The sequence below is a fragment of the Meriones unguiculatus genome, chromosome 10 (genome assembly GCF_030254825.1).
Source record: "Meriones unguiculatus strain TT.TT164.6M chromosome 10, Bangor_MerUng_6.1, whole genome shotgun sequence".
Lineage (NCBI taxonomy): Eukaryota > Metazoa > Chordata > Mammalia > Rodentia > Muridae > Meriones > Meriones unguiculatus.
This window is the reverse complement of record NC_083358.1, coordinates 105,065,131-105,091,196: the sequence shown is the minus strand read 5'-3', so window position 1 is coordinate 105,091,196 and position 26,066 is coordinate 105,065,131. Positions and strand designations below refer to the sequence as shown.

General features: G+C 41.1%; 1 protein-coding gene across 1 annotated transcript in view; it reads left to right on the top strand.

The window, feature by feature from the left end:
• Spag17 (sperm associated antigen 17) overlaps positions 1-26,066 on the top strand; it is a 203,324-nt gene that overhangs the window by 151,517 nt on the left and 25,741 nt on the right. The window contains exons 29-38 of the mRNA XM_060392982.1: positions 5,312-5,520; positions 9,502-9,646; positions 12,577-12,731; positions 15,037-15,225; positions 17,192-17,337; positions 17,437-17,567; positions 19,233-19,360; positions 22,712-22,894; positions 23,851-23,964; positions 24,518-24,563. Of these exons, the coding sequence (XP_060248965.1) occupies positions 5,312-5,520; positions 9,502-9,646; positions 12,577-12,731; positions 15,037-15,225; positions 17,192-17,337; positions 17,437-17,567; positions 19,233-19,360; positions 22,712-22,894; positions 23,851-23,964; positions 24,518-24,563 (1,446 nt within the window). The remainder of the gene's footprint in view (positions 1-5,311; positions 5,521-9,501; positions 9,647-12,576; positions 12,732-15,036; positions 15,226-17,191; positions 17,338-17,436; positions 17,568-19,232; positions 19,361-22,711; positions 22,895-23,850; positions 23,965-24,517; positions 24,564-26,066) is intronic.

Sequence of the window (26,066 nt, the reverse complement as noted above, 5' to 3'; positions counted from 1 at the left end):
TGATATCATTTTCATGCATCATAAAATATTTTAAGATTCCTTCTAGCTGCTTAGAAATATGAGGTGCCATTACTTCACAGACAACACAGAACAGGTTACCAGCCTTACTTATAGATAAAATGCCCTGCCCCTATCTTATGTGCTTACATTCTTTCAGTCTCTCCCTCCACTTTATTCAGCAATATTTGCACTTACTGAAAGGCAAGCAGCGACTGTTTACTGCTGCAGTCCTTATCCTCTTACTTACATTATTTGTGAGGTAAATCTATTTAATGGTTCTGTCAAATCTTCCTTCAAATAGATAAAATAACTTTAAATACAACTTTAGAATTATTCTATCTTTGTGGTGAATTTAACTTGTCAGTGTTTTACAGTGTTGCTTTTTATTTTAATTGTAAGAATTCTCTCCCCTGATGTCCCTTTGCTTAGATTGCTGTCTCTACTCTCCGTTGTCCTAAGTAATTTCACCAATACGAAGTAACTTCACCAATATGACTTTTCCACTCTCATATTCTCCTTCCTGTGGCACGTGTTTAAATGTGCCTCTTATGTACAGCATTAGGTAGATATTGTCAAAGCTAAATTTGAAATGTTTTGTTTTCAGAGCTTTTAGTTCATTCGTTGTATAGCTGACATTTCCTGAAAATCTTGTATTGTCCTCATTGTCAAATAATAATCTCACTGAGTGTGGAATTCCAGATTGATGTACATTAACAGTGACCTCATGTTTAAATGATCGTTGTTAGTCTAATTGATACTGCTTTAAAGATCATCTGTCCCCAGATCATTCCCGTTTTATAATAATTTCAAAACAATTTGACTATGTATGGGTTTCTGCTTATTTATACAAGTGGGAATGCATGGGCATTTTTAATCTATAGATAAGTGTCTCTCATTGATGCTGAAAATGTTTCCATAATTATCTCTTCAGATATTATTTCCACCCATTTCTTTTTCCTTTTTTGTTTGTAATTCTCATAAAACATATTAGAGGCCTTGACACTTTTTTTTTTAATGACTTCTGAGCACTGAGGATTGGGGCACTCTGATTCGGTCTAAATAATTGGTTCGAGTCTATCTTTGAGCTCTTCTAGAGAACATTATAGCTTCTATTAAAACATCACATTAATTTATTTAGATTTCAGTTGTTACATTTTCCACATATTTTCCTTATTTCTAATCTGCTTTCTCTGTTTTTTATTACATTTTTTCATTAAAATATAATTATGTCTTTTCCCTTCCTTTTTCTCCTTTCAACCCCTTGTTCCTCCACACCCTTCTCAAATTGATGGTTTCTAGTTCTTCTATTGTTGCTGATACATATATGTAAAATATGTATATTTTTTATATACATATTACCTGCTGAGGCTATTTAGTATGTATATGATATGTACATGATTTCAGAATTGACCAGTTGGGGTTGGGTAGCCAATGAGAGTGTTCAACCCTAGAGAAGACTTTTTTTCCCCCTCTCGCAGAAGTCATTAGTTGTCTGTAGTTCTTTGTCTAGGGGTAGGGCCCCATTTTTTTTTTCTCCCTTACCAGTTAGCCTCTATTTTGCTATGATCCTTGTTCATCTCTTCTTCAAGCAGCCATTTGGCTGTCTTCCTCCTCCCCACCCCTCAGCGAAATCCAATAGCAGACTTTATGGTCATCTGTCTCTTATAACCTTTCTACCCCCTTTTCCATGCTTTAAGTTCATGAATGGTGCTGTAGATGTATGTATTGGGGCCAGACTCCCCACAGTCTGCTGGCCACTGTGTTATGACCTGTTATGGTTTTTCTGTAACGTTCTCCTTGCTATAAAGAGAAGCGTCTCTGATGTGCGGTGACAGCTACACTTACCTGTGGGTACAACAGTAAGTTTTAGAATGTACTTAGGAACTGGGTTGGTCTAGTAAAGTGGTGATAGTAGCTTCTGTTGTAAGATCTGAGACCTCACTAGTCCCTGGTAACGGGCTAGGTTTCCAGTACCAAGCATGGTTTTCTCAAATGCAATTACATAGCTGTTGGTTACCACCAAAATATGAGTACCACCACTGTACCTTTTGGTTTCTCCTGCCATGTCGGTCATTGTTGTAGTTCACAGGCGTTACGGCTGGACAGGACTGTCAACTGCTTCCCTCCCTTCACTGCTTATGTAATACTCTGCGGTAATATGAAAGCTAGAGTACAGGAAGGAGGCCTTTGTGTCAGGTCCAGCTCAAATCTTCCAAGTCCTGTGTGTGAAGGATGCTGTGTCTTAAGCAGTAAGGACTTGCCTACATGAAATATACAGGTGAATGGATAGAACTAGAAAAGATTGAGTGAGATAACCCAGACAAAGAAGCAAGCATCACATATTCTCTCTTTTCTACAGTTCCTCGCTCCAAACCAGGGAAGTAAAAAGGGACCATGGGAGAGGAGAAGAACTAGAGAGGGAATAGCAGGATACAGATGATATAGTGGGGGAAATGAGAAAAACAGGGAGGGAAACTCTTAATTGGTGAGTGAGGAAGGAGGTCAGTACAGAGAAGAGAGAAGGGAAAATGGACAAATAACATCAGGAACAAGGACACTTGATAAAGCCTCCAGCAATCAGATTACTTTTTATTTACCTAAAATTATATGATATATATATTTTAATGACACTGTGCCACTTGGGATGACAATGCTTCCCACAAAGAACAATATACTGTCTCACAAGTACCAGGCATGAGAAACCTCCAATGGAGTTCTTGGTTAGGGTTGTCCAGGTAACTCAAGAAAAATTACAGGCTATTGCTGTGGCCCCCTGTTGCTCCTCAGATGTTGAGAAGCTCACACTTAATACCCCTTTCCACCTCAAATCTCCCATTTCAGGTTCGTGCCTATTCAGCTGCTTCTTCCAACTCTCCTTTCAAGTGCTTGTACTTTGGTGCTTTTTGACAATTGCATGATCATCTTTATTTCTTCTTGCTTTAATATTAAATTATTTGGATGGATACAAATATAGATGCATTCCTTTAAAAGATAGTTCTGCTTCAGGAAAGAAAATATCAGGGATCTGATATTAACCCTAAGATTAAATTATTCTTTTCAGGGGAGTTAAGAATGTGGCCTAAGCAGTGATCATCCTCTCACAGAGACCCACGTCAGTGCTGCTTGTGGCGATGTACCTCAAGTGCTTCTGCCCTTTGTGCTCCATGTCAGAACTGAGCATTAAGCACTTGCCTGGCAGTGCTGGGGTACAGTAGCAGAAAGCATGTACTTACTCTGCTCTTTGTGGACTCCAGCTTCTAGGGGTGTTTCATATTTAACTCCATGCACCAGCCTGAGTGAGCTCTGACTCTCATTCCTTCCTTAGTCCATTGCCACCTCCAGTTTGAGAAGGCTTCATAGGGCAAAGCCTTCTTCAGGAAGAGCTTTACTTCCTTGAGTTCCTGCCTTTACTTGGGCCTTGACTCCAATAACTATATCATTCAGTTATCACCTCAAAGATACTTCCAACCAATAAATATGACCTGGTATTTTTAGTTATTTTCTGTGGAATTCTTGGTGTCTTGTTGGTGATGTTACAGGAAATGGAACACCAGCTCTACCTATTCCTAATGTCTGATCACTGCCAGCCTTCTTCACTTTATCTGTTTGCGCTCTTAATAAATGAAGACAGTAGTTATGATTTCAGAATCTGCACGATTCTTTGTGTTCTTCAATCTCTCATTCTTTCACACCTAAATTCTCCCATTTCTATTGTCACCAACATTGTGTTTTTCTGTATCTATTGCTATCTGTAATCTCTTCTTCTCTAATATTTTCTGACTATTGCTCATGCTTTCTTTATGACTAATTTTCCATTTTCCTGCCAAAAGCACCCCACTTATTTTTTGACATCGCTATCGCTCTTAAATGTTTCCTGTAGCAAATTCCAAGACCTGTAACATGCCATAAAGATACATTTTACTGGACTCATGCCTCCCTCTCCAGTCTCTCCTCTCAACCACAATTTATCCCCTGACTAATAAATTGTGCAGGGGTGTCTGCACATACCATGCTGTCTCCTTCCTCCTACCTCATCCCATTATCTTTCTTGTATTCTCGTATTGGCTTGACTTTTCTACTTCTGTTAACAGAAAAAGAAGAGAACAAGATGGGAAGAGAGGAAGTAGAGAAAGCACCACACCAAACACTTGCTTCCTCTAGTGGAGGATCCATACATGTTCTGCAACTGGCACCATGCTCCTCTCTGATGCTATTCTGGAAGTGTTAACAAATCACAAACTATCCTGGGGCAATAGGCTGAACTTACTGTGTTTCTCTTCTTCAGTTCCTCCCATTTATTGGGTTCCTGTGCACTGAACTAAGATTCATACTCTGATGCATGAGCACTTTGTGTTCTAAATCTAGAAACTCTTTCTAGAATTAACAGTTCTTTACTTTCTGCTTGTAATTTGTTTCTAAGTCTGAGTTTATCTCATCACTGAGGCCTGGTAATACCAGAAAATATGATTTATGACTGTTCTTAGAAAAAAAAATGAAAAGCTACCGGGATAGAGGATTGAGACATTGGTCTAAGTCCATGAGGATCTCCACAATTTTTACACACATACCTGGCAGAAGTTGAGGAGGATGGGACTAGGAGTATGCATCTGATGGTGGTTGATACAAGGATCCAACTGTTCAAAGCCATTTCTGCTAATAAGAAGCCAAGGATAATGCCTGGCTAGTGAGGGTCCCCACATTCAGAAGGACAAGGTGGAGGGATTAAAAGTTACATAGGTAACAGGGCGTGGTGGCACACATTAATCCCAGCGCTCAGGGAAGCCATGGTGGTGCACGCCTTTAATTCGAGTGTTCAGGGAAGCAGAGGTAGGAGGATTTCTGCAAGTTCAAAATCAGCGTGGTCTACAAAGTGACTTCTGGGACAGCTAAAGCTACACAGAGAAATCCTGTCTCGAAAAACAAACAAACAAAAAAGTTTCAAAAGCAGTAAGGGATAGATTTCTTATGCAAATATGCAGAAAAGTGGAAGATGAACCACACAATCTGGGATTCAGAGACAAATGAGGAGGTACAGAAATAAACAGGATGGCTTTTGTTCACCAAGCAGTGATTTGCATGCACGTGTGTATGTCTGGAGAAAGGTGACAGCAATTCAGCTAAGGTCAGTCCCCAAACTGATGGATCAGTATGCTGACTTTCTCTGGTGAGAAGTGATATAATTGATGACTTGCTTTGGCTTGTCTATGCCACAGTGTCTGAGGAAGTATATGCTGCATCCGAGCTTAATGAACACTCTATGACAGTGTTGTAGTTCCATTGCTCTGTCTAACTGTCCTTGAACCATCCACAGGAAAAGGTCATAAGGCTCTAATCGTGCATAAGAGTGAAGCTCATGATGTTCTCCCAGAGGTGGTCCAAACAACTCCGATGTCCTCCCCCACTGGCACCTGGTTTACAACAACACCCAATGGAAATAGGATTGGCACCAAAGGACTAGAGAAAATCACAGGCTTGAACCCACTTTTAAACTTCCAGGCTACAGATCCCATCAATGGAACGGTATGACAAACTAGCACGCCTCATAAAATGTATAAGCCATTAGAGCCCTGAGCCGTGGAGAAGAATGTGTGGCAAATTCTAACTTCCAAATATTTGTTAGGTGGTGGGTGGGTGGGTGGGAGGGCAGTAGGATCAGGGGAGTGGCCAGGTAGGTAGGTAGGTGGATGGATGTATAAGTGGGCCCATTGTCCCCAATCTAAAATCATACACACTGCTGATACCAAACATCTGCCTTCTCTGTAGGCAGATTACACGATCTAACCCACACATTTTTTCCTTCCTTCCTTCCTTCCTCCAGCCATTTCTAAAATAATTTCTAACTTTGCCATTTGTCTTTTCTTTGTTGGACTCAATGTGACTAATCATTTTAGAAAACCTGGCCTTTGTCAGGCTTATTTTTCTTGAGATGATTAGCTTGGTTGGCTTTTTTATTTGGGTTGCATCAAGTAACTGTAATTCAGCCCTGGGGTAGAATGTTTACTTAATATGCAAATTAATATCTTAGCTATAAATGTTAACTTTCATCATTGATCCTATCACCACTGTGGAAACATTAGCCAAGAACTTCAGCCATGATAATGTTCACTTTAAGCATCAGATACCTAAGAGACTATGAGCAGTGTCAGTAATACAGTAATACACCGAGGACAGTGATGCCCAGGCCATCCTCTCTGCCCTCTCCATATAACTCATTCAGTGTTTGCAACAAACTGCAGTTGCTATCTCACAGAGAAGAAAACTAAGCTAAATAATTTGAGTACTTTGTCTAAGGTCACACTGTGAACACAAGGCACGTGCTAGACCTGGCATATTTATCTGAGCAAGAGTTGAGAGTAAATGCGGACAATTTGTTTTTTGTTTTTGTTTTTGCTTCATTTTGTTTTGTTTTTGCAGCCCATGCCCTAAGCATTACAGTTTAAAGAAGTACTGCCCCCATAAAGAGGCGTGGGTTTTTGCCCCAGCCATAGTCCTTAGGAGATATAGGACCCTGGACAGGCTTCAAGAAATAATAGTCATTCCTTCAAATAGTTGGGAAGATGAATGTCTTCCCAACTTACCAGCGATTTGGAAATATTCTTGTGACTATGTTTATTATTACAACTTAAAATAATGATAATCACACCATACCATGATAAACAGAATATGTCTGTGTAATATGATCTAGACTATTTGAATGATTCTAAACAGTCATATGTAAATATCTCAGTTAGATCAAGAGTTAACATCAGTAATGATTATCCCAGTGGTCACTGGCTATAAAACACTTTATCAATATCATCTCATTTATGTCACATAAATGAAATTTGAACTCGAACAGTTTATTTTCAAAACCCATGCTCTCAGTTAGCACATCATACAGCTGTATTTCTCATTGTCAAATCCTGACTAAGATTATCAATGATTAAACATGAACCTAAAATAATGCTCAGCATGCATTACTCTCCTTAGTTGAGATGTCTGCCTATTGCATGATATGTTGCAATCATCTGTTCTCAGAAGACCCAAAAGAACCCAGATAATATCTTCCCACAAATAGACCACTGATCAAAACACCATGCCCCCTGTAGTTAGGACAGTATAGATCTAGAAAATCAACAGTGCGTGATTATTGGATAGGTATTATATAATCTACAGATAAGCAAGTTGGAATATCCAGAGCAAGCACTGAGGAGGAGTTTCAAATGTATACTATTTATTAGGGATGCCAGCTCTTCAAAGAAGAGGGAAGAAATGGTCGAATTGTAGTATAGACCCAGCAAAGCCGTAATCAGCTCATCAAAGACCTCACAGGCAAGGGATACTTGTTCTGCTGTCTCAAGTCTGGAATGAGTAACTAGATCCATGGACCCCTACTCCACTTGGTTCCTGAACATAGCTACCCAGGAACAGGATGAGCCAAAGGCAAAGCATCTTTCTCCTGGAGATAGTGTTAAATGAGCCAAGAGCTTTGTTGGCTTTCTGACTGTACTCCCAGGTTTTGGACCACAAATCACAGCTTCCTCCACTCTGTGCATGACACATGCACGGGGCTTGAGAACTTTGCCAGTGTTTTAGTCCATTCAGGTTGTTATTTGAAAAAAAATGCTAGAGCCTAGGAAGCTTATAAATGATAGAAATTTACTTTTGGGAGCTCTGCAGGCTGGACATTTCAAATGAGGATAAAAAACCTGCATGGCCTGAGCATGTGGTTGCAGACTGCCTGGTCTCTTTGTGGCCTCACATGATGGAAAAAGATTGTTCTCCAGGGTACCCTTTATAAGGTTACTAATCTGATTCAAGAGGACTCTAACCTCATGACCCTGTCATTTCCCAAAAGCCCCAGTTCCTAATGACACCACCTTGGAGGCTGGGATTTCATCGTATTAACTTTGGGAGACACAGTCAGTTCCTAAGAGCTGGTCAGTGGTCAGCTACTGTCTATGGAGGTCTGATTGTTCTTTCTGATTGAAGGAACTGCAGGGATCAGGCAACTGTTTCATGATTCCTACTCTAGCCTGTGTATCTAGAACCCTGCATTCCACTTAGGAGCAATTCAAGGCTCTCTAGCTTAGAGTATTATCTGTCCACTTCCTCCTGGGGTCTTCATTTCTCTATATGCTCTGCTCAAGCCACAACTCTTACACACCAAGGTCAAGTTCAGCACCATTGCCTTAGGCAGAGAACTAAAACAAGCACGGCAGTCAGCACAGAGCCCAGCAGCCCTGAAATGTCATCCTACCAGTGACTTCTAACCCTAGAGAGTAAGGAATTCCATGCCAGTTCACCGAACTACCCCAGCACCCACGAAACACCTGTACTCAACACTCTGAGTTCTTTTAGACTGACCTGGAATAAACCTGACAGGTGGTGAGATGTTGACCTGTTGTCTTTCCGTCTGAGGACTTGGGCTGCTTCCCTTCTGTGGCGGTTAATCCTCACCGTCAACTAGACTAGATTTAAAATCACCAGGGAGACCCACCTCTAGGCATGTGTAGACGGTGAAAAAAGATTCACCCCCAAGCATTAGCCAGATGCTCAGACTGGTTTATACAGAGGAAAGAGGAGCAAGCCTGACAAGCCTCATACATCATCACTTATCTCTCTCTGCTTCCTGCTGCAGACAGTATCATCAGCCCACGCTGCCACTGCCGGGCCGGGCCTGCTATGACAAACTGTTTCCTGTCACATCATGAACAAAAAGCCCTCCTCCCTTAGGTTGCTTCTTGTCGTATGTGAGCTCACAGAGAAAACAAAGTTACAAATGCTCTGCCCCAGACTCTTTTTCCATTCCCTATAGGAAGACACTGCAATTGAACATGTGCCCAATCCAACAGGACATAATAATCTTTCACCCTTAATTCCATTGACCCAGCTTTCAAGAAGGATTCAGGACAGGATTTGTACAACTGGTATGGCAACCACATCGTCCCGGAGGCCTGACAGCTAGCCACATGCATACCATCCTGAATCCCTCAGCTTCATACACAGCACACATGGCAGGCATGGGAGTATACATGGAGGAGGTCACCCTGGCACCAAGGAGCTGCAGCCTCTCTCCTCCACATCTCCATTACCATGCTTATGGCCAACTTGCAGTTCACCCTATCCAAGGTGGCCCTACAGAGCAGGAGCTTCACAACACAAGAGCAGCCTGCCTGTGCCACATATAGCTCATCTCAGTAGTTTTCAAGTGAACAGACCCTACGGGCTCTATCTCAGACTGACCTCTGCCAGTCCTGATGCTACAAGTTTTCTATACTGAAATGTTCCCAGTTACATAATTCCTGAGTGAGTTTGGCATTTGTTTTCTTAACTTCTATAAGCCTACATTTCCTCATCTATAAAATTTAGGAAAAGCCTGAATTTCTCCATCTACCTCAGGAATCTTTAAAAGCAGTAGAGGAAATAGGTAACAAAACCTTTACCTTCACGAAGCATGGAAATGAATTGTTGGGGCCCAGCCTTCCAGCCCGATAGTTATGCTCTGCTTTTCATGTTCAGGTAATGATTACTCGAGAAGATAAGGTGATCATTGTCGAGAAGAAGGACGGAACCCGGATCGTGGATCATGCCGACGGTACCAGAATCACAACCTTTTATCAGGTTTATGAAGATCATATTGTTCATCCAAATGATGAAGAAACAAGTGAGTTGTATTTTTCAGGACAGTAACAATGGGACTTTACAACTCTATAGCATGAAATGGGTAGAAGGCTCACTATCAAAAGCATTCATAAAAATAAGCAAGCCAACCAGAGAATACCCATGCAATCCAAGGCAAGGCCCTTTGGTCCCCATTGTGATGAGGATAACAATCATGATATTTATCTTCATGTCTTCATTTTATTGTAAAAATTTTACCTCTTTATCATATGTGATATATTTTGAGATGTTTGTATGTTGTTCAAAAGGCAGGCTACCTTATACACATCATGTTTTGTGTTGAGAAAACTTTAACACCTACGCTTAGCTTTCAAATGCAAATATATTGTATTTAGTTGTGTCCTTCAATATATCTTGAAGCTATTTTCCTCTGTAACTAAAACTTTATAACCTTTTACCAACATCTTTCCACCTCTCACTACTATTTTGCTCTCTACTTCCATGAACTCAACTTTTTAAAATTCCATGGATTTGTGTGTGTGTATACGGTGTGTGTGCAAATGGTGCGTATGTATCTATGTTCATCTGTGTGTGTGTTTATATGTGTGCATTTGTGTGGTGTGAATGCATGTGTCCATGTGTGCAGATATACATGTACATGCATGTTTGCATGTGTGTATATGTGTACATGGGTGTGAATGAATGTGTGGCAGGCATGTGGTTTGAATACATGTATGCTGTGTGTATGTGATATGGTGTGTGTGTGTGCCATGTGCATGTGATGTGGTGTGTGTGTTCGTTTGCACATAAGCATGCGTGTGTCTGTGTGGTTGTGCAATGTTTGTCTTCCCAGTCCTGTCTTACTCAACATAATGTCTTCCAGTTTCATCACAAATGACAGGATTCCCTTTTTCTTTAAAGCTAATATTCCATCATGTATCTTTGTCATATTTTCTTCATCCATAATGGACACATGATTGATTCTTAAACTTGGCTGTTGTGAACTGTGGTTTCAGGAAGCAGGGAGTACATTTTATTGAGTGCTGTGTCCTCAGGAGAGGCAGCCAACCATAGCTGTAGTGTGCTGATTGATTGCAATAGTCTTTCTGCTCTTTTGCTTTTAAAGACCTGGGGTCAAAATTACCACCTAAAACTGATGATCACAACTCTTAAATTCTTGATATTGACTCCAATGCCTGTCTTTTTTGATCTTTACCACATTCACTTACATAAGCAGGTGACCTCAGGTGACCTTCCTTCACATCTGAACACATCATTATCAGGAAAGTATGGAAGAAAAAAGGAAGCTGTGGCTGCTAGTTAATTGGGACCTACTCAAAGAACTTAGGAGGGTACCACTCAGGCTCAGCTAAATTTAAGAAATGTTTACAAATCCAATTTATTACCAGGCTCTTAACCTTTAATACCAGAGTAGCTTCTTCTAGTATATATTTAAGATATACAGCTCAATGTTTTAAAATGTGTCTGTATAGTGAAACGATCAGGCTAGTCAGGATAATTAATAACTCTATCACCTAATAGTATTGACTTATGTATAGTGAGAACACCTAAAATCTCCTTTTTCAGAGTATCTCTGTTGTATACTATATTATTACAGTAGATCTGGCTCATCTTGCTTAAGATACCATCCCCACCTCACCCTCACCCTTCCCTAGAACATGTATATCATATAAAGTATTAACTTTGGGCTTTTACTATATAGATAGCCTTGTATCTTTGCGTGATGAGACAGGCATATGGATACAACTTTCATCATGGCATACTATTGAAATATTGGGTAAAGGGGGGTGCTGGAGAAATGGTTCAGTGGCTAAGAGTACTCACTGCTCTTCTAAAGATCCTGAGTTCAATTCCCAGCACCCACACAGCAGCTCACAACTGTCTGGTGATGTCTTCTGTTGTGTAAATGTACATGTAGACAAAGCATCCACGTACATACATAGCTACATATATACATACATACATACATCAATATTTTTTTTTAAAAGAAATATTGGGTAAAATATAAATGTTCATCAGCGATAGACTGGAAAAAGAAAGTGTACTATCTGCCTAAAAGGGACACTATTTCATGATGATAAAGGACTACATACATACATATATACATACATGCATATATATACATTAAATACAAACATACACACATATTAAATATATACTAAATACAATCCCACACTTAATACAAGCACACGTACTTAATACAAAAATACTGTATATAGACATACTACATATAAACATACTACATGTAAACACACATGCTACACACACCCATAAGATTTCTGAAGACTCCGGATTTGGTAACCCAGGCCTGTCATCCCAGCATCCAGAAGGACTAAGAGGTCAGAACTAGTTTGCACCACATATTGAAACCCTCTCTCAAAGATAAAAATTGTTAGATACCTCAAAACAATGTTGAAAAAAATATGGGTATAAAATCATAATTATATAAGTTGATAGGTCTGTACATAATTTATGTAAACTTAAAGCACACAAACCTCATATGTTGTTTGTTCTTAACCCACATTTATATAAAGTTGTAAAAATGAATTGCATGAAAAAAGTAAACCTAGGCACAGAGAAATACTTGAACTTTACCTGCAGGCTTTTTTCATATACATACTTTGAAACAACATGACAAAATAGGAACAAGAGTCAATTTTTATTGGTGAATATATTTTATGAATTTTAATTTTTTATCTTGAAAAATTAAACGTGTCCCACTTCTCGAAATGAAAAGAATACTGACAGCATGCTTAATCAGACAACATGCTAAGTCACACCGGATTGCAGATTCTGGAACTGTTCTGAATTGGCAAAGTTGGCAGGCCACACTCAAACCCTCTGCAGCCAGGTTTTTCTCCGTAAGGAACCCACACAGCCAGGGGACACCTGAGGCTGATCGCCCACTGTCTGCACCCTACCCAGTCTCCTTACCTTGCATTTTCCTCGTAGCCGAAGGCTCAGGGACTGTCACAAGACAGGTGAAGTGTATGCGGATAGAGAGCACACACTATGCCACAGTAATCACCAACTGCGAGGACAGTAGCTGCTGTGCCACCTTCGGGGATGGGACGTCCATCATCGCAAAGCCGCAGTGTTCGTACCAGGTAGGTCAGGTTGGGAAGTGGGGACTGACAAATGCCCTGACGGTAACAGAGCACACTGTGCTGGGACTGTGGGAATCCCTGCAGTGACAACCACTGTGGCGTCCACCACCCACCTGACCTTGGAATAAACCTCTCACGCCTTTGTTTATTCCTCTCTTTGATCTATTTCAGGAGTACGTTGTCTTTCGTGTTGTGTGAAATTAGTAGCTTTGAAGTCCAGATTAGGCTGAGGAGCTCCCCACATTGTGCACTGTGGGGACAGAATTACTCTAGCAATCTGACTTATTCCTACCTGCCTCTCTCCATCTCCTGCCGCCTTGAGTCTCATTCTTGACTGCACTCCACCACCAACAAACCCGCAGAACTGAGGAACAGCAGTCTGTGTGGTCCTGAGAGAGCAGGAAGGAGAGCTCTGTCCTTCAAAAGTAAAGGAAGAACATGGCAACAAACCTCTCCCCAATCTCCCTGACCTTCCCATTAAACACAACAGCCTGGTGGCGGCCCATGGTCTCTTTCATCTTTAAAAGAATTTTCCTTCCTGTTTTTCCTTGTTAAAGAAGGGACACGAGCTAAAATATTACACACCAAGAGACTGAGAGCCAAAAGCCGGAATGTAATGGACACATGACAGTCACTGTGTCAGAGATGAACTATTATTTTACTCCTCCCATCTCCCTGGTCATTATATATTTATCCAACGTAGACTGCTATGGGTCAAAGTAAGTGCTAAAAGTGAGAGAGGAAAGAAAACATAAGTATGGAAACATAAGCTTGAATGTTCATTAGCAATGGCACCAGTGGTGATGTGAATAAAAATGGCCCCCACAGGCCCAGAGGTAGTATTACTATTAGGAGGTGTGGCCTTGTAAGAGAGTCACGAGGCAGGCTTTGAGGTCTCAGATGCTCAAGTCACAGCCAGTGCAGCAGTTGACTTCTTGCTGCCTCTGCATCCAGGTATTGAACTCTCAGCTACTTTTCTAGCACCATGTCTACCTGCACACCATCATGCTTCCTGCTGTGATAATGGACTAAACTTCTAAAATGTAAGCCAGCCCCAATTAAATGTCTTCTAAGAGTTGCCAAGGTCATGGTGTCTCATCACAGCAATAAAACCCTAACTAAGACAACATGCAGAGCATAAGCATCATCAATCAATCAACCAGCCAACCAACCAACCAATCAATCAATCAACCAACCAATCAATCAATCAACCAACCAATCAATCAATAAAACAGACTCAAGTCACTTCATTTTCTGGTATAGAAAAGACCTTATATGGTAGTCACAACTGAAGTCCAGGTCCTTTGAATGTATACTCTACTACTGGTTAATGCTGAAGGCCAGCTTCCACAGGTCAAGTACTGAGGGAGATGTGTGGAGTCATCAATTAATCACTCAGCAGTTTTTTCTCTGAGGAAGCAAAACTGAATTCTTTGGTGGTCAGCAAAAAAAAAAAAAAAACCTCTGAGGCCGGTGAAAAACTCTCGGAAGCTGACAGAAAAAAAGAGGGAAAATCATACACATACACACACATACCCACACACACAGTGGATAAAGCAAAACTCTAAAAACTTTATTTTGTTCCCACAGCTTATATATTCCAGCAAAATATTTCGGTGATATAAAAATTACAATGTGGTACATTCTATGATTACAATGAATATGTAAAAAAAAAAAGCATGTTCCCCAATACCTATACATTATTAAATTATTTACATATTACAGGTAAAAAAATTATTCCCAAGAACTGACTTACATTCATATCTAAGCAAGTTGTTATAGATTAACAAAGTGTGAGCAAGCAATGTAGTTTTCTCAGCCAATTTCTCTTACTGACAGGCTCCAATTTGCGGTTACAAAGAAAGAGTCAATAATCTTAACAAGTAATCTTACCAAAAAATCTTAAGAGAATCACAAATATAAACTTTTATATAAAAATCAATCAGCTGCCAGGAGGGTAAAAATCAACCAAAGCTCCTAGGAACGTCCATCCCTTTTAAAGATGTTCCTTGTTCCATAACATAACTAAACATTTTGCATAAAGCATCATGTACTCACCTCAGTTAAAATGGAGTGCATCTTAACTAAAAGGGACAGGAATAATCCAGAAAACATATGAAGATGTGAAGATGGAATGAAAAATGTGAGGCTCCAACCAAGAAACTGGATCTCCTGTTTGACCCTTGGCAAGCAGTCCTTTGGAAACATCCCATTCTTTCTTGGGTAGTATTTCTGTTCTGAAAACATCTTTCAAATCCCTCAAATTGCACAAGAAGATTTAATGTCTTTTTTTGGGTCCTTCCAGGTGTTACCTCCAAACACAGGCTGCCTATATATTGATAGAGACTGTTCGGCAACATACTGCCATGAATCAAGCAGTAATATCTACCACCCCTTCCAGAAGCGTGAGCAACTGAGAGCTAGCAGGTACATCATGAAGCACACCTCACAGGTGATCTGTGAGGTCCTAGATCCTGAGGGAAACACCTTTCAGGTAAGGCACAGCGTCTACATGGAGAGAGATCCTGGACTTATGTCTTAGTTAAGGTTTTATTGCTGTGAAGAAATGTCATGACTACAGCAACTCTTATAAAAAAAAAAAGGCATTCAATTGGGGTTGGCTTACAGTTCAGAGATTTAGCCCATCATTGTCACAGCAGGAAGCATGTAGGCAGACATAGTGCTGGAGAGGTAGCTGAGAGCTCTACATCCAGATTGGCAGGCAACAGGAAGAGATAATGAGCCACTGGGCCTGGCTTGAGGTTCTGAATCCTCAAAGCCCACCCACACCCCACCCCCAGTGACACATTTCCTCCAGTAAGGCCACACACACTTCAAGGCTACACATCCTAATGCTTTCAAACAAGGCCATGACCATTTTCATTCCAATTACCACAGCTTTTATTTGAAATGTATGCTTCTAGACAGCTTCCATGTAGATTGCTGAATTTGCTGCATTCTGGTCATTTACTTACCCTCTGCCATGAATGTAAATATCTTGTCTTTGATTTTCAAGTATACTTTTCACAGGGAAGAACATTCTTAATAATTTGAGAAGGAGAAAGTTTAAAGCTACTAGACAATTAGAGAAATGTGAGAGGAAAAATAATGTAACCACAATTAACAATATAGGAATTAAAGCTAGAAGAAACACAAACATTCTGCAATGCCATGGCACTAGGACAGGCTGTGGTGAGAAGTACCAGGCAGGGCTGGTGATGGGTAGAAAGGGTCTGAAGAGGGTGCTATGGTGATACTCTTTTTTCTAACTTCTCTTTCAGTCCCACATTGGCCCCTTATCCTCGTCAAGGAATCAGCAAACCAGGGCCCCCTACTCTATATAGATTAAGACCTATACATTTTATTTTACTTTTAAAATACTGTAAAAGTCTAAAGATTATTTCAAAACATATAAAGGTACATGCATTCAGATTTCAGTGGTGCTATGGAAACTATTACTGTAATACATGGATGCCCTTTGTGTGTTGCTTGTCTCTGCTTTTGCCCACCAGTGGGCTGCATGTTTGCAAAAGTGAGTGGCCTGTACCTCCTGGATTATTTACTTCTGGCCCAAGACCAAAAAGCATTGCCAACTCCTGCTCTAGGCATTTATCTTTTTCCCCAGTCCTCACCCAAAAGTGGAATTTCCTCCCATTGACTAGGGGAGTGGTGTTAGATTTTAGATTTGGCCTCAAACCACAGAATTCCTAACCATTGTTTTGGTATGCAGACCAGTCCTGGTCCAGCTCATGTTCTCTGCTAAGTAATTGAGACTCTTCACAGCATGAGTGTGAACTGGTGAATTTCAATTGACAATGACTAGCCGTGAAACGGAAAGCCAAAGCCGCTCCAGATTGAAACGTCTGGGGTGTTCCTCCCCAAGCGCCAAGCACGTTTCTGATAGCCCTCCAGAGTGACATCACCTACAGCAGGCAGCCTGTGCCACGCTTCTTTCTGAAGGTGCCTGCCAGATACGGACAGCACCAGTAACTAGAATCCCGCCTCTCACATGTATCCTAAACCTTTTCCCCATACGCTCTACAGGGAGCCACAGTTCTGCGCTTGAATCTCAGCTTTCTCCACGCAAAGGCTCCTTCAGTATTTCAAGACAACAATTGCATGAGTGTCCTTTGCTCTGTGTTTCCTTTCTCCATCCCTTGAATTTATTCCCATAGGAGAAGATTTTGAGTCTTCTCTCAATCCCGGTCACTTTCTTCTGAATGTGTTGCAATTTGTTGTAGCAGTCTATGTGTGCTGTATCATACAACTGTAACGCTAGGGTATCTATGCTTTTAATAATGACATTGATAGATAATATCACTATCCTGTAATTAAATATGCTTGGTTTTCTGATAATCCAAAAGAGCGCCCGCTTGCTCGCTTGCTCACACTGGATCAGTGCTGAGGTAGGCACTTCGACATTTTCCCCCCTTCAGTTGCTCACATGCCTTGTCTCTCAGGTCATGTCTGATGGCTCTGTATCAACGACGTTACCTAAAAAGAAGTTGGAAGATGACATCAATGTTCACACTGAGGGCTATGATAGCTTATCATCAGTTCACCTTGAAAAGAATCACATGCAAATCTATGGTGAACATGTTCCCAGGTAAAATGACACTAACAATGTCAGGATTTTTATTCTCCAAGTTCAAGAAGCATCTTTACTGGGTGTCTCAACTGTTCAGATTTTTACTTCTTCAAACAGATTTTTTGTTGTCTATGCTGATGGATCAGGGGTGGAACTCCTCCGAGACAGTGACATAGAAGAATACTTATCCTTGGCCTACGGAGAGTCAACGACCGTGGTTCTCCAGGAACCAGTACAGGAACAGCCAGGTAGAGAACCCATGCTGCCTGCAGCTCCCAGGGTCCTCTGGTGGCTCTCGTCCTCTTGCTGTTCAGTCCCCTTGGCTCATGTGCTACTCCAAGTACCAACTGACCATTTCACCTTACTTACATTGCTCCTGAAACTGACGTTCATCTCAAACTGCATCTAAGCATCAGCTTGTGCAAGCCCAGAATGAATGCCTCTTGCTGCTGTAAGCAGGCATGTGCTTAGGTCTTATTTGTGAGTTCGTTCCTTCATGTTTAGAAATGGTGTGAAATCTCTCACCACTTCTTTCTCCTCCCACCCTCCCCTTTAATGTGAGGTCTTGGTCAAACTGAATACAGTAAGACAATTTATTGGGAATTTATATTATTTTTATCAATTTCAAAGACATCATTTGATGATATTAAAGACACATAACTTTGATGTGCTGTGTGTGTGTGTGTGTGTGTGTGTGTGTGTGTGTTTGTGTGTGTGTGTGTGTGTGTTTCTGGGCTTCTTTTAATCTTTTGTTTGATGGTATATATTTTGAGTCTACTTGTGATCACACTTATGTCTTTTAGTTTATCAGCATGCATGCATATGTTATATGCCTTGTTGTTCTTGTGAATGTGAAAAACAGAGGGCCGTGCCTGGCTATGCAGTGTATGTAAAGATCTATGTAAGGAAGGTAGACGTGTTAGTATAACTCCTGAACTGAGAGTGTGCTGCAAGCTTGGGGCCAGCCTACACTACATAGCAAAACTGTCTCCAAAAGCCCTCAATAAAAAATAAAAACTATGATAGGACAATAACTCTACATAATCATTTAAGTAGAATTGACTTAGCAGTCTATCCTGTTCCAAATACTAGTTTTGTAGTACATAGTGAGTTAAAAGAAACACAGACCTTATTGCCTTAAAACTTATAATTTAGAGAAAGAAATCAGCGTTAGTTATATAGCCACACAAATAACTGTGTAATTATAAACTTGTATAAAGACTATGAAGAATAGGAATATTTTTCAATGAGAGCTTCATACAGAGAAAACTGATGTTGTCTAGAATGTTTCTCTGAAGATGCTTGAGACCCAAGACCCAAGTGGTTTCAGATACATGTGGGGGCGGGGGGACATGATGACTTCTTGCCGAAGAAATTGCAAAGAACCACACCGAACAGAAAATGGGTACGAAAAGACCAAACAGCTGCAGCATGGATGGAAGACACAATCCAAGTGGAAGCCAGGGTGAACAAAAAAGATCCTGCTTTGTTCTTTGAGCAATAGGAAGGCAAAGAAGCTTTAATCATAGATGAGCCTAATGTGGCTGTCAGATAAGCTAGCTGTTGCTTCAGCCCAGAATGGCATGCCTCTGAGGCCTGTGAGTAAATGTTGCAGAAGTAGATGGAGTCAAAGCACTTTTTTGGTAGACCTGACAGGACCCCAATATAATCGTTGAGGGACAGAAAAGCACCAATCAATGCTTTTGGCTGATTAAAGTCCAGTTTTCAGATGTTGACCAACTCATGGTCTCATCTTCAGAGAGTAACATCCTAAAGCACAGCCATTGTACCTGACTAAGGTTTTTGTGTAAAGGGCAGGTTCAAAAGTATTTGTTGACCTTGGTTAATGCCTGTTCAACTTATCGGGATCATTTTGGTAGAGAAATGACCTCTACTAACTCTCTTTAATCCAGGGGCCCTGAGCATCACAGTCCTTCGCCCTTTCCATGAAGACTCACTATGGCTAATGAAAAAGGAGTTAGACACCATCATTCCTCCAAATCTCCAGTCAAGGTCATGGGAAACGTTTCCTCCAGTTGAGGTATCCATTTCCTACTGCAAAGTCACTTTATTTGCATATCCATTCAGGACATGTACTTTTATATATTTTCAGCTTCGTGTGAGATAATGAATAACTCAAGAAGTGTTATGTTTGGAGACCTTAAGAATTTGTAGACACAGCAATAGACTTTTAGAGGACCATGCCTGGATAGCTAATTTCAGTTTTATTTTGGTACTATGCATTGGAAGCCTGAACATATTCCTATATGATCAAACTGTCCCTCTTGAATAACCTGTTACATTTCATCCATCATGGACTTCCTGGTACTAAACTACTTCCCTTGTCATTTTTTACCTCTTAATTTTGAAACACTCCTCCTATCTTTTTCTTCCACTCCTCCTATCTTTTTCTTCATGTATTAAAAAGGTACAAATTGAGAAAAGGGAGAGAACATAGAGAACTTTGCATGATTTTGCAACTGCAATGTTAACAACTAAATACTGTAGTTATGATCATGCCAGATTAACAAAACCCCACCCTAACGCTTTAAAAGAATGAAATAATAGTTTGCTGAAGCATCACTAAGTCCTGTGTCTTGTAAGATTGTCATTTTATTCCTCAACTACTGTATACGACATGTCCAACACATCCTAAAGTTCTCACTTGTGAATTCCATGAAGACACCAAAAATGTGGCTGTAGAGCACATTGCTGTTACGTGGAGAGGCCAATGTCTTTGAGGTTTAGCTTTCAGTTGCCTCCGTTCTGCTATAGCAAGAACAGAGATGATGAGCACTTATATAACAAAGGCCATCTACTTTTCTCTTGTAATTTGGTGACTCTAATGAAATTGATGAGACAAAAACAGCCACGATTTCTTGTCCTGAATCTTGGAACAGGTTATACTGGACCACAATAGTCTTCTCTGAAAGCCGAAAGTGTCAAAATGCTGAAGGTACTAAAGGATCATAAGATAAATTTGCCCCATTAATGAAGATTATTTTCTTTTTGTTGTTGTTGGTTTGTTTTGAGACAGGGTTTCTCTGTGTAGTTTTGGCTCTCCTGGACTCGCATTGTAGACCAGGCTAGCCTTCAACTCACAGGGACCCGCCGGCCTCGGCCTCCTGCAGTGCTGGGGTCACAAGCATGTGCCACCACTCCTAGCGAAGATTATTTTCTTGATCTAAAACTCTTACACTACAAACCGAAAGTCACCGGGTGGTGTCACTGGCCACTCCTTTTAAAACAAAGCACCAAGACAGCAAAGTGCACCATTCCTGAAGGTCAGTTACTAGAATAACAGATTTGAACTCACTTTTAGGCAGACCTTCCTTCCCAAGAAACCCCAGAGGTTTGGAGGTGGGTTTCATCGATAGTGAAATTGGTCGAGACCCATAGAATGATTTTGCTCTCAGAATCTTCCTATATAAATTCAGACAAAACCAGGAAGGTAAAGACTGTTAACTCCAAATGTCTTAGGTGATCGGAGCATGCTAACCAAAGCATCGTTCATGTGACATGAGTTAGAGTATTGCTGAATTAGCAAGTGCAGAATCACACAGCCCTCCTTAAAGGATGCCCCTCAGGCAACCATTTGATAATTGTTAACCACACACAGAAAGATGAGATTTTACTCGGGTCCATGAAAACGAAGCTTTTTACTGTCCCTCACAGGTGGTACTATGATAGTTTCAGCATCTGCTGAAAGGACTGACTCTCCCTTTGGTCCTTCAGATTCACTGAGTAACTAAAACGCTAGATAGTTTGGCTTCTCTGCCTCCATTTTCTATCTATCTATCTATCTATCTATCTATCTATCTATCTATCTATCTATCTATCTATCTATCTTCTTTAAATTTGGATATTTGTGCTGTTCAACTCTTCATATAAACATGGCAATCATTTGAAGATCTTTCATCTCAAGCCAGCAGTCCTCCCCTTCAAGACTAGAGCAGCAAAGAGTGAGTAAGCTGTATTTGAGATTTGCAGAGAGCCCATAATGAACAGATTGTCAGTCACCAGGGTTTACAACTTCCTTATCCTAGTTAGCTTTAATTATCAAGTCTAGAGTCATCTGAGCGGAAAGCCTCAATTATAGAACCTAGATCGGTTTCATCACGTCTGGGAACCGTCTTGATTATTAATAAATACAAGTGCTCTTAGCTCCCTACGGCTAGCACCAACTCTAGGCAGGTGGTCCTAGACTATATAGGAAATCTGACAGTAAGAGCTGGTGAATAAGTGAGGCCGAGGGTGAGTCAGCAAGCACCCTTGTTCAGATTTCTGTCTTGAGTTCCTGCCCTGACTTCAGGCCTCGATGATCAACTGTGACCTGAAAGAATAAGCCAAGTCAGCTCTCTACTCCCCAAGTTCCTTTTGGTTGGAATGAAGTTTTCTTTGTCTGTTTGCTTAGTTTTAGGTTCTTTCGGAAATAAATTCTGACTAGAGTAGGCCTGGCTGGCCTTGAACTCACAGAGATCCATCTGCCTCCTCTGCCTTTGCCTCTGCCTCTGCCTCTGCCTCTCTGCCTCTGCCCCTGACCCTGACCCACCCTGGCCCTGCCCCTGCCTCTGCCTCCCTGCCTCTGCCCCTGACCCTGCCTCTGTCTCTCTACCTCTGCCTCTGCCTCTGACCCTGCCTCTGTCTCTCTTGCTCTCTACCTCTGCCGCTGCCACTGCCACTGCCCCTGCCTCTGCCCCTGCCCTCTGGGGTGATGGCATTAAATGTGTGTGCAACCACACCATGTGGTTTGATTGTTTCATCCCAACAACAGCACCTCTAGAAGTCTCCGTGTACTGTATGAAACCCAAAAGAACTAACGCCTGACTTTCTGACTTGCCCTGTGTTCTTAGTCATTGTCTCCTACAGTCATCTTGGACTCCAGGAACAACCCAGAGCATGAATAGCTTGTGATGAGTAAAAGCTCCACACCCCCAAACCAGCCCCACCTCTGACAGCAGCCACCTTCTAATTGTCTAGAAAGCTCTGATCCTGACATGCTGATCAACCAAACCATACTTGGATCAAGACTACCTGAGGATGCACACATGTTCATTACTCTCCTTCCTTTGTCCCTCCCTTATATCACCCCAAAGCTCTAATCAGCTCCTTGAAAATGGGGTATGGATGCCAGTCTCCATGCTTCTCAGTACTGTAGCCATACGAAGTGATGAATCTCCTTCCTAATTCACCGTTACTTTGGACATTTGGATTTGGGGTTAGGTTAACCAAACCTGGTCTGTTTGGATACCTCAAAACCAGGTGTCCACCGGCTTAGGAACCCCATAATCACCCCTGATATAGTATCCACATAAGTACTTGTAAAAAAAAATATCCAATGCTGCACTATTCTGACTGCTTTGGTGAATCTTTCACTTTGTTTTGTTGACAGAAAAAGACCCCAGGACCTCCATTTGGTACTCATATTTGGAGGGGCCTCAGTATCGGGTCTAAGAATCTGACAAACATCCCAGCTCCTATTCTCAAAGGCCCCACGGTGCTACAGATGCGTCAGTTCATCCAACATGAGGTCATAAAGAATGAGGTGAAACTGAAGCTGCAGATTTCCCTTAAGGTAATGGAATCCGGGCGACCTGACACCCACCCGCCGAAAGGATTGGGAACATAGCAAATCATTCTTATCCCTTTCCTGAGGAACCTGAAATCACCTACTTTTTTTTTTTACCAATATCTAGAATAACACTTGAATGTCAGGTGCCCAGAATAGAAGGTTAAAAGGTAGAGGGTACTTAGTAATTCCTGTAGGACTCATTAAGGGCCCAAATGGTGTTGCTATATTTAAAAACAAACAAGCAAACAAAAAATCCTTTATGTACAATTTCTATATAGTCTTTTTTTCCTACTACATGCAGTTAGTGTTTTCTGGAGAAAATGTAGAACCACACATTAAACTAACACTTGTTCATGGATGAAAACAGTTGCTGCTTTGAAAATGGCCTAAAACTTTGTAAATACGTGGCCTATTATGTGATCATACCTACAGCATCTTTCTAAATTTGACTCCCTAGCATGGACATTATATGCTTTTTATGGTCATATGCCCAGAACCCAGCATCGGGAGGAATATCAATTGTCAGTGGGTATTAGTCAAATATGGGGAAGAAATGTATTTCATCTTGAAGCAAAGGCATGGACCAAGTAACACATCCGCACACGGAACTATCCACACAGTACTGAGAAACCCAGGAATCATGTACTTGAGTTTACTCATTTTAGCAGGAAAGATTCTGAGGCACAGCGTTAGAGACAGGGCCTTCCTTGGCCCCTGTGCAGTTCTCTCCTGTGCCTTGAGAGCGCTGGTTGTGAGCAGGTCAGGACTCGGCTCGGCTCGTTGTTAGTAACCTGCTGAGCAAACGTTGTCTCAGGGCTTGCCCAGTCGACTGTGTGCTGAGAGGCGTGAACCTCCCTCCCCAGTCCCCCCGCAACGCTCCATGTTGGCACTGATTATGCCAGTGTCTTTCTCTGCCTAGTTCTTGATCCTTATCTGTTTGATTGATTCTCCCGATCTAGGATTACATCAACCACATTCTAAAGAAAGAAGATGAGCTACAGGAAATGACAGTCAAGGATTCCAGAACAGAGGAGGAGAGAGGCAATGCAGCAGACCTCCTCAAGCTGGTTATGGTGAGGGAATGTCCTACAAACCAGTCTTCTTGTTACCATCTCCCTGTCAGGTGCTTCCACACACACTGCCCATCGGAAAGCCACGTGAGGTTCCTGCCAAGGCTCTAAAGCATTTGCTTCACTCTCCTCGTAGCTAATTTCTGTGATAACTGGGTTATGGATTTACTGAATTTTCCAAATACATCTTCCTTTGCTCACAGATAATTCTGAAGATCCCCAGATAAAAGATATGTGTAGATATATCTTTTATTTTGAATATATACTATTTTTAGTTTAAGAAATTAATGTTTATTGAAATATTGAGTAACTTAATGAATGTGAGAGAAGAAGAAAAAGTAATTTCCATAATGTCAGATGATTTCCATTCTTTAAAAATCATTACATAAAGGAACAATAAAATATTCAAATAAATTGTATATTGGTATTTAAAAATAAATTCATTTTATAGTTTTTTTCCATAAGGAGTCAAATTAAGCACAAAGGGAATGCTTCTAAATAAAACATTTCCATGTGTAATATAATTAACATCAAGTAATTCTAATCTCTTTTTCAGTCTTTCCCTAAGATGGAAGAAACTACAAAAAGTCATGTCACTGAAGGTAACTGGAATATAATTTCTTTCCTGTGGTGTATTTAAGGTCTCAAAAGGACTTCTTAACTATACTTGTCATTCTGTATTCCATAGCAAATCCTCATATAATCACTTCTGCTCCTATACTGGTCATGCTGTTTGCAATGGTTTATTTTTTCTTTTTGCCCTGAAACAGTGAATCGCTGACTTAATTTGTCTTTAGTTTTCCTTTGTTAAATAAAAATACTGATATTTTTAATTTTTTATTATTATTTATTATACTGTATTCACTTTGTATCCTGTCTATAGCCCCCTTCCTCATCTCTTCCCAATCCCACTCATCTCCCTCTTCTCCCCTATGGCCCTGCCCTAGTCTACTGATAGGGAAGGTCCTCCTCCCCTTCTATCTTACCTGAGCCTATCAGGTCTCATCAAGACCGGCTGCATTGTCTTCCTCTGTAGCCTGACAAGGCTGCACCCCCCAGGGAAAGATGATCAAAGAGGTGGCCACTGAGTTCATGTCTGTTACCAGGGAACCCACTTGGAAACTGAGTAGCCTATGGGCTTCATCTGAGCATGGGGTCTAGGTGCTCTCCATGCATGGTCCTTGGTTGGAGTATCAGTCTCTGAAGGGCTCCCTGGGCCCAGGTTTTTTGGCTCTGTTGGTCTCCTTGTAGATCTCCTATCCCTTTCTATCTCCCTCTTCTTCCATAAGGTTACCTGCACTTTGCTCAAAGTTTGGCTATGAGTCTCAGCATCTCCTTCGATACCCTGATGGGTAGAGACTTTCAGAAGTCCCCTGTGGAAGGCTCCTGTCCTGTTCCCTGTCTTCTCCTACTTCCAATGTCTACCCTGTTTGCCCTTCTGAATGAGGTTTCAGCCTCTTCCTTAGGATTCTCCTTTTGTTTAGCTTCTATAGATTTTAGTGTGTTTATCATATACTACATGGCTAATAGCCACTTATAAATGAGCATATACCATATGTGTCTTTCTGCTTCTAGGTTACCTCATTCAGGATGATCTTTTCTAGTTCCATTCATTTGCCTGCAAATTTCATGGTTTTATTATTTTTAATAGCAGAGTAATATTCCATTGTGTAAACGTACCACAATTTCTGTATCCATTCTTCAGTTGAGAGGCATCTAGGTTATTTCCAGTTTCTGGCTATTATGAATAAAGCTGCTATAAACATAGCTGAGCAAATGTCCTTGTTGTATGGTTGAGCATCTTTCGGATACATGCCCAGGAGTGGTATAGCTGCATCTTGAGGGAGCACTAGTCCTAATTTTCTGAGAAAGTGCCAGATTGATTTCCAAAGTGGTTGTACAAGGTTACCTTCCTGCCAGCAATGGAGGAGGGTTCCCCTTTCTCCACATCCTCTCCAGCATGTGTCATCCCTTGAGTTTTTGATCTTATCTATTCTGATGGGTGTGAGGTGGAATCTCAGGGTCGTTTCAATTTGCATTTCCCAGATGAGAAAGGACGTTGAGCACGTCTTTAAGAAAACACTGTTATTTGCCTTCTTCTTAAC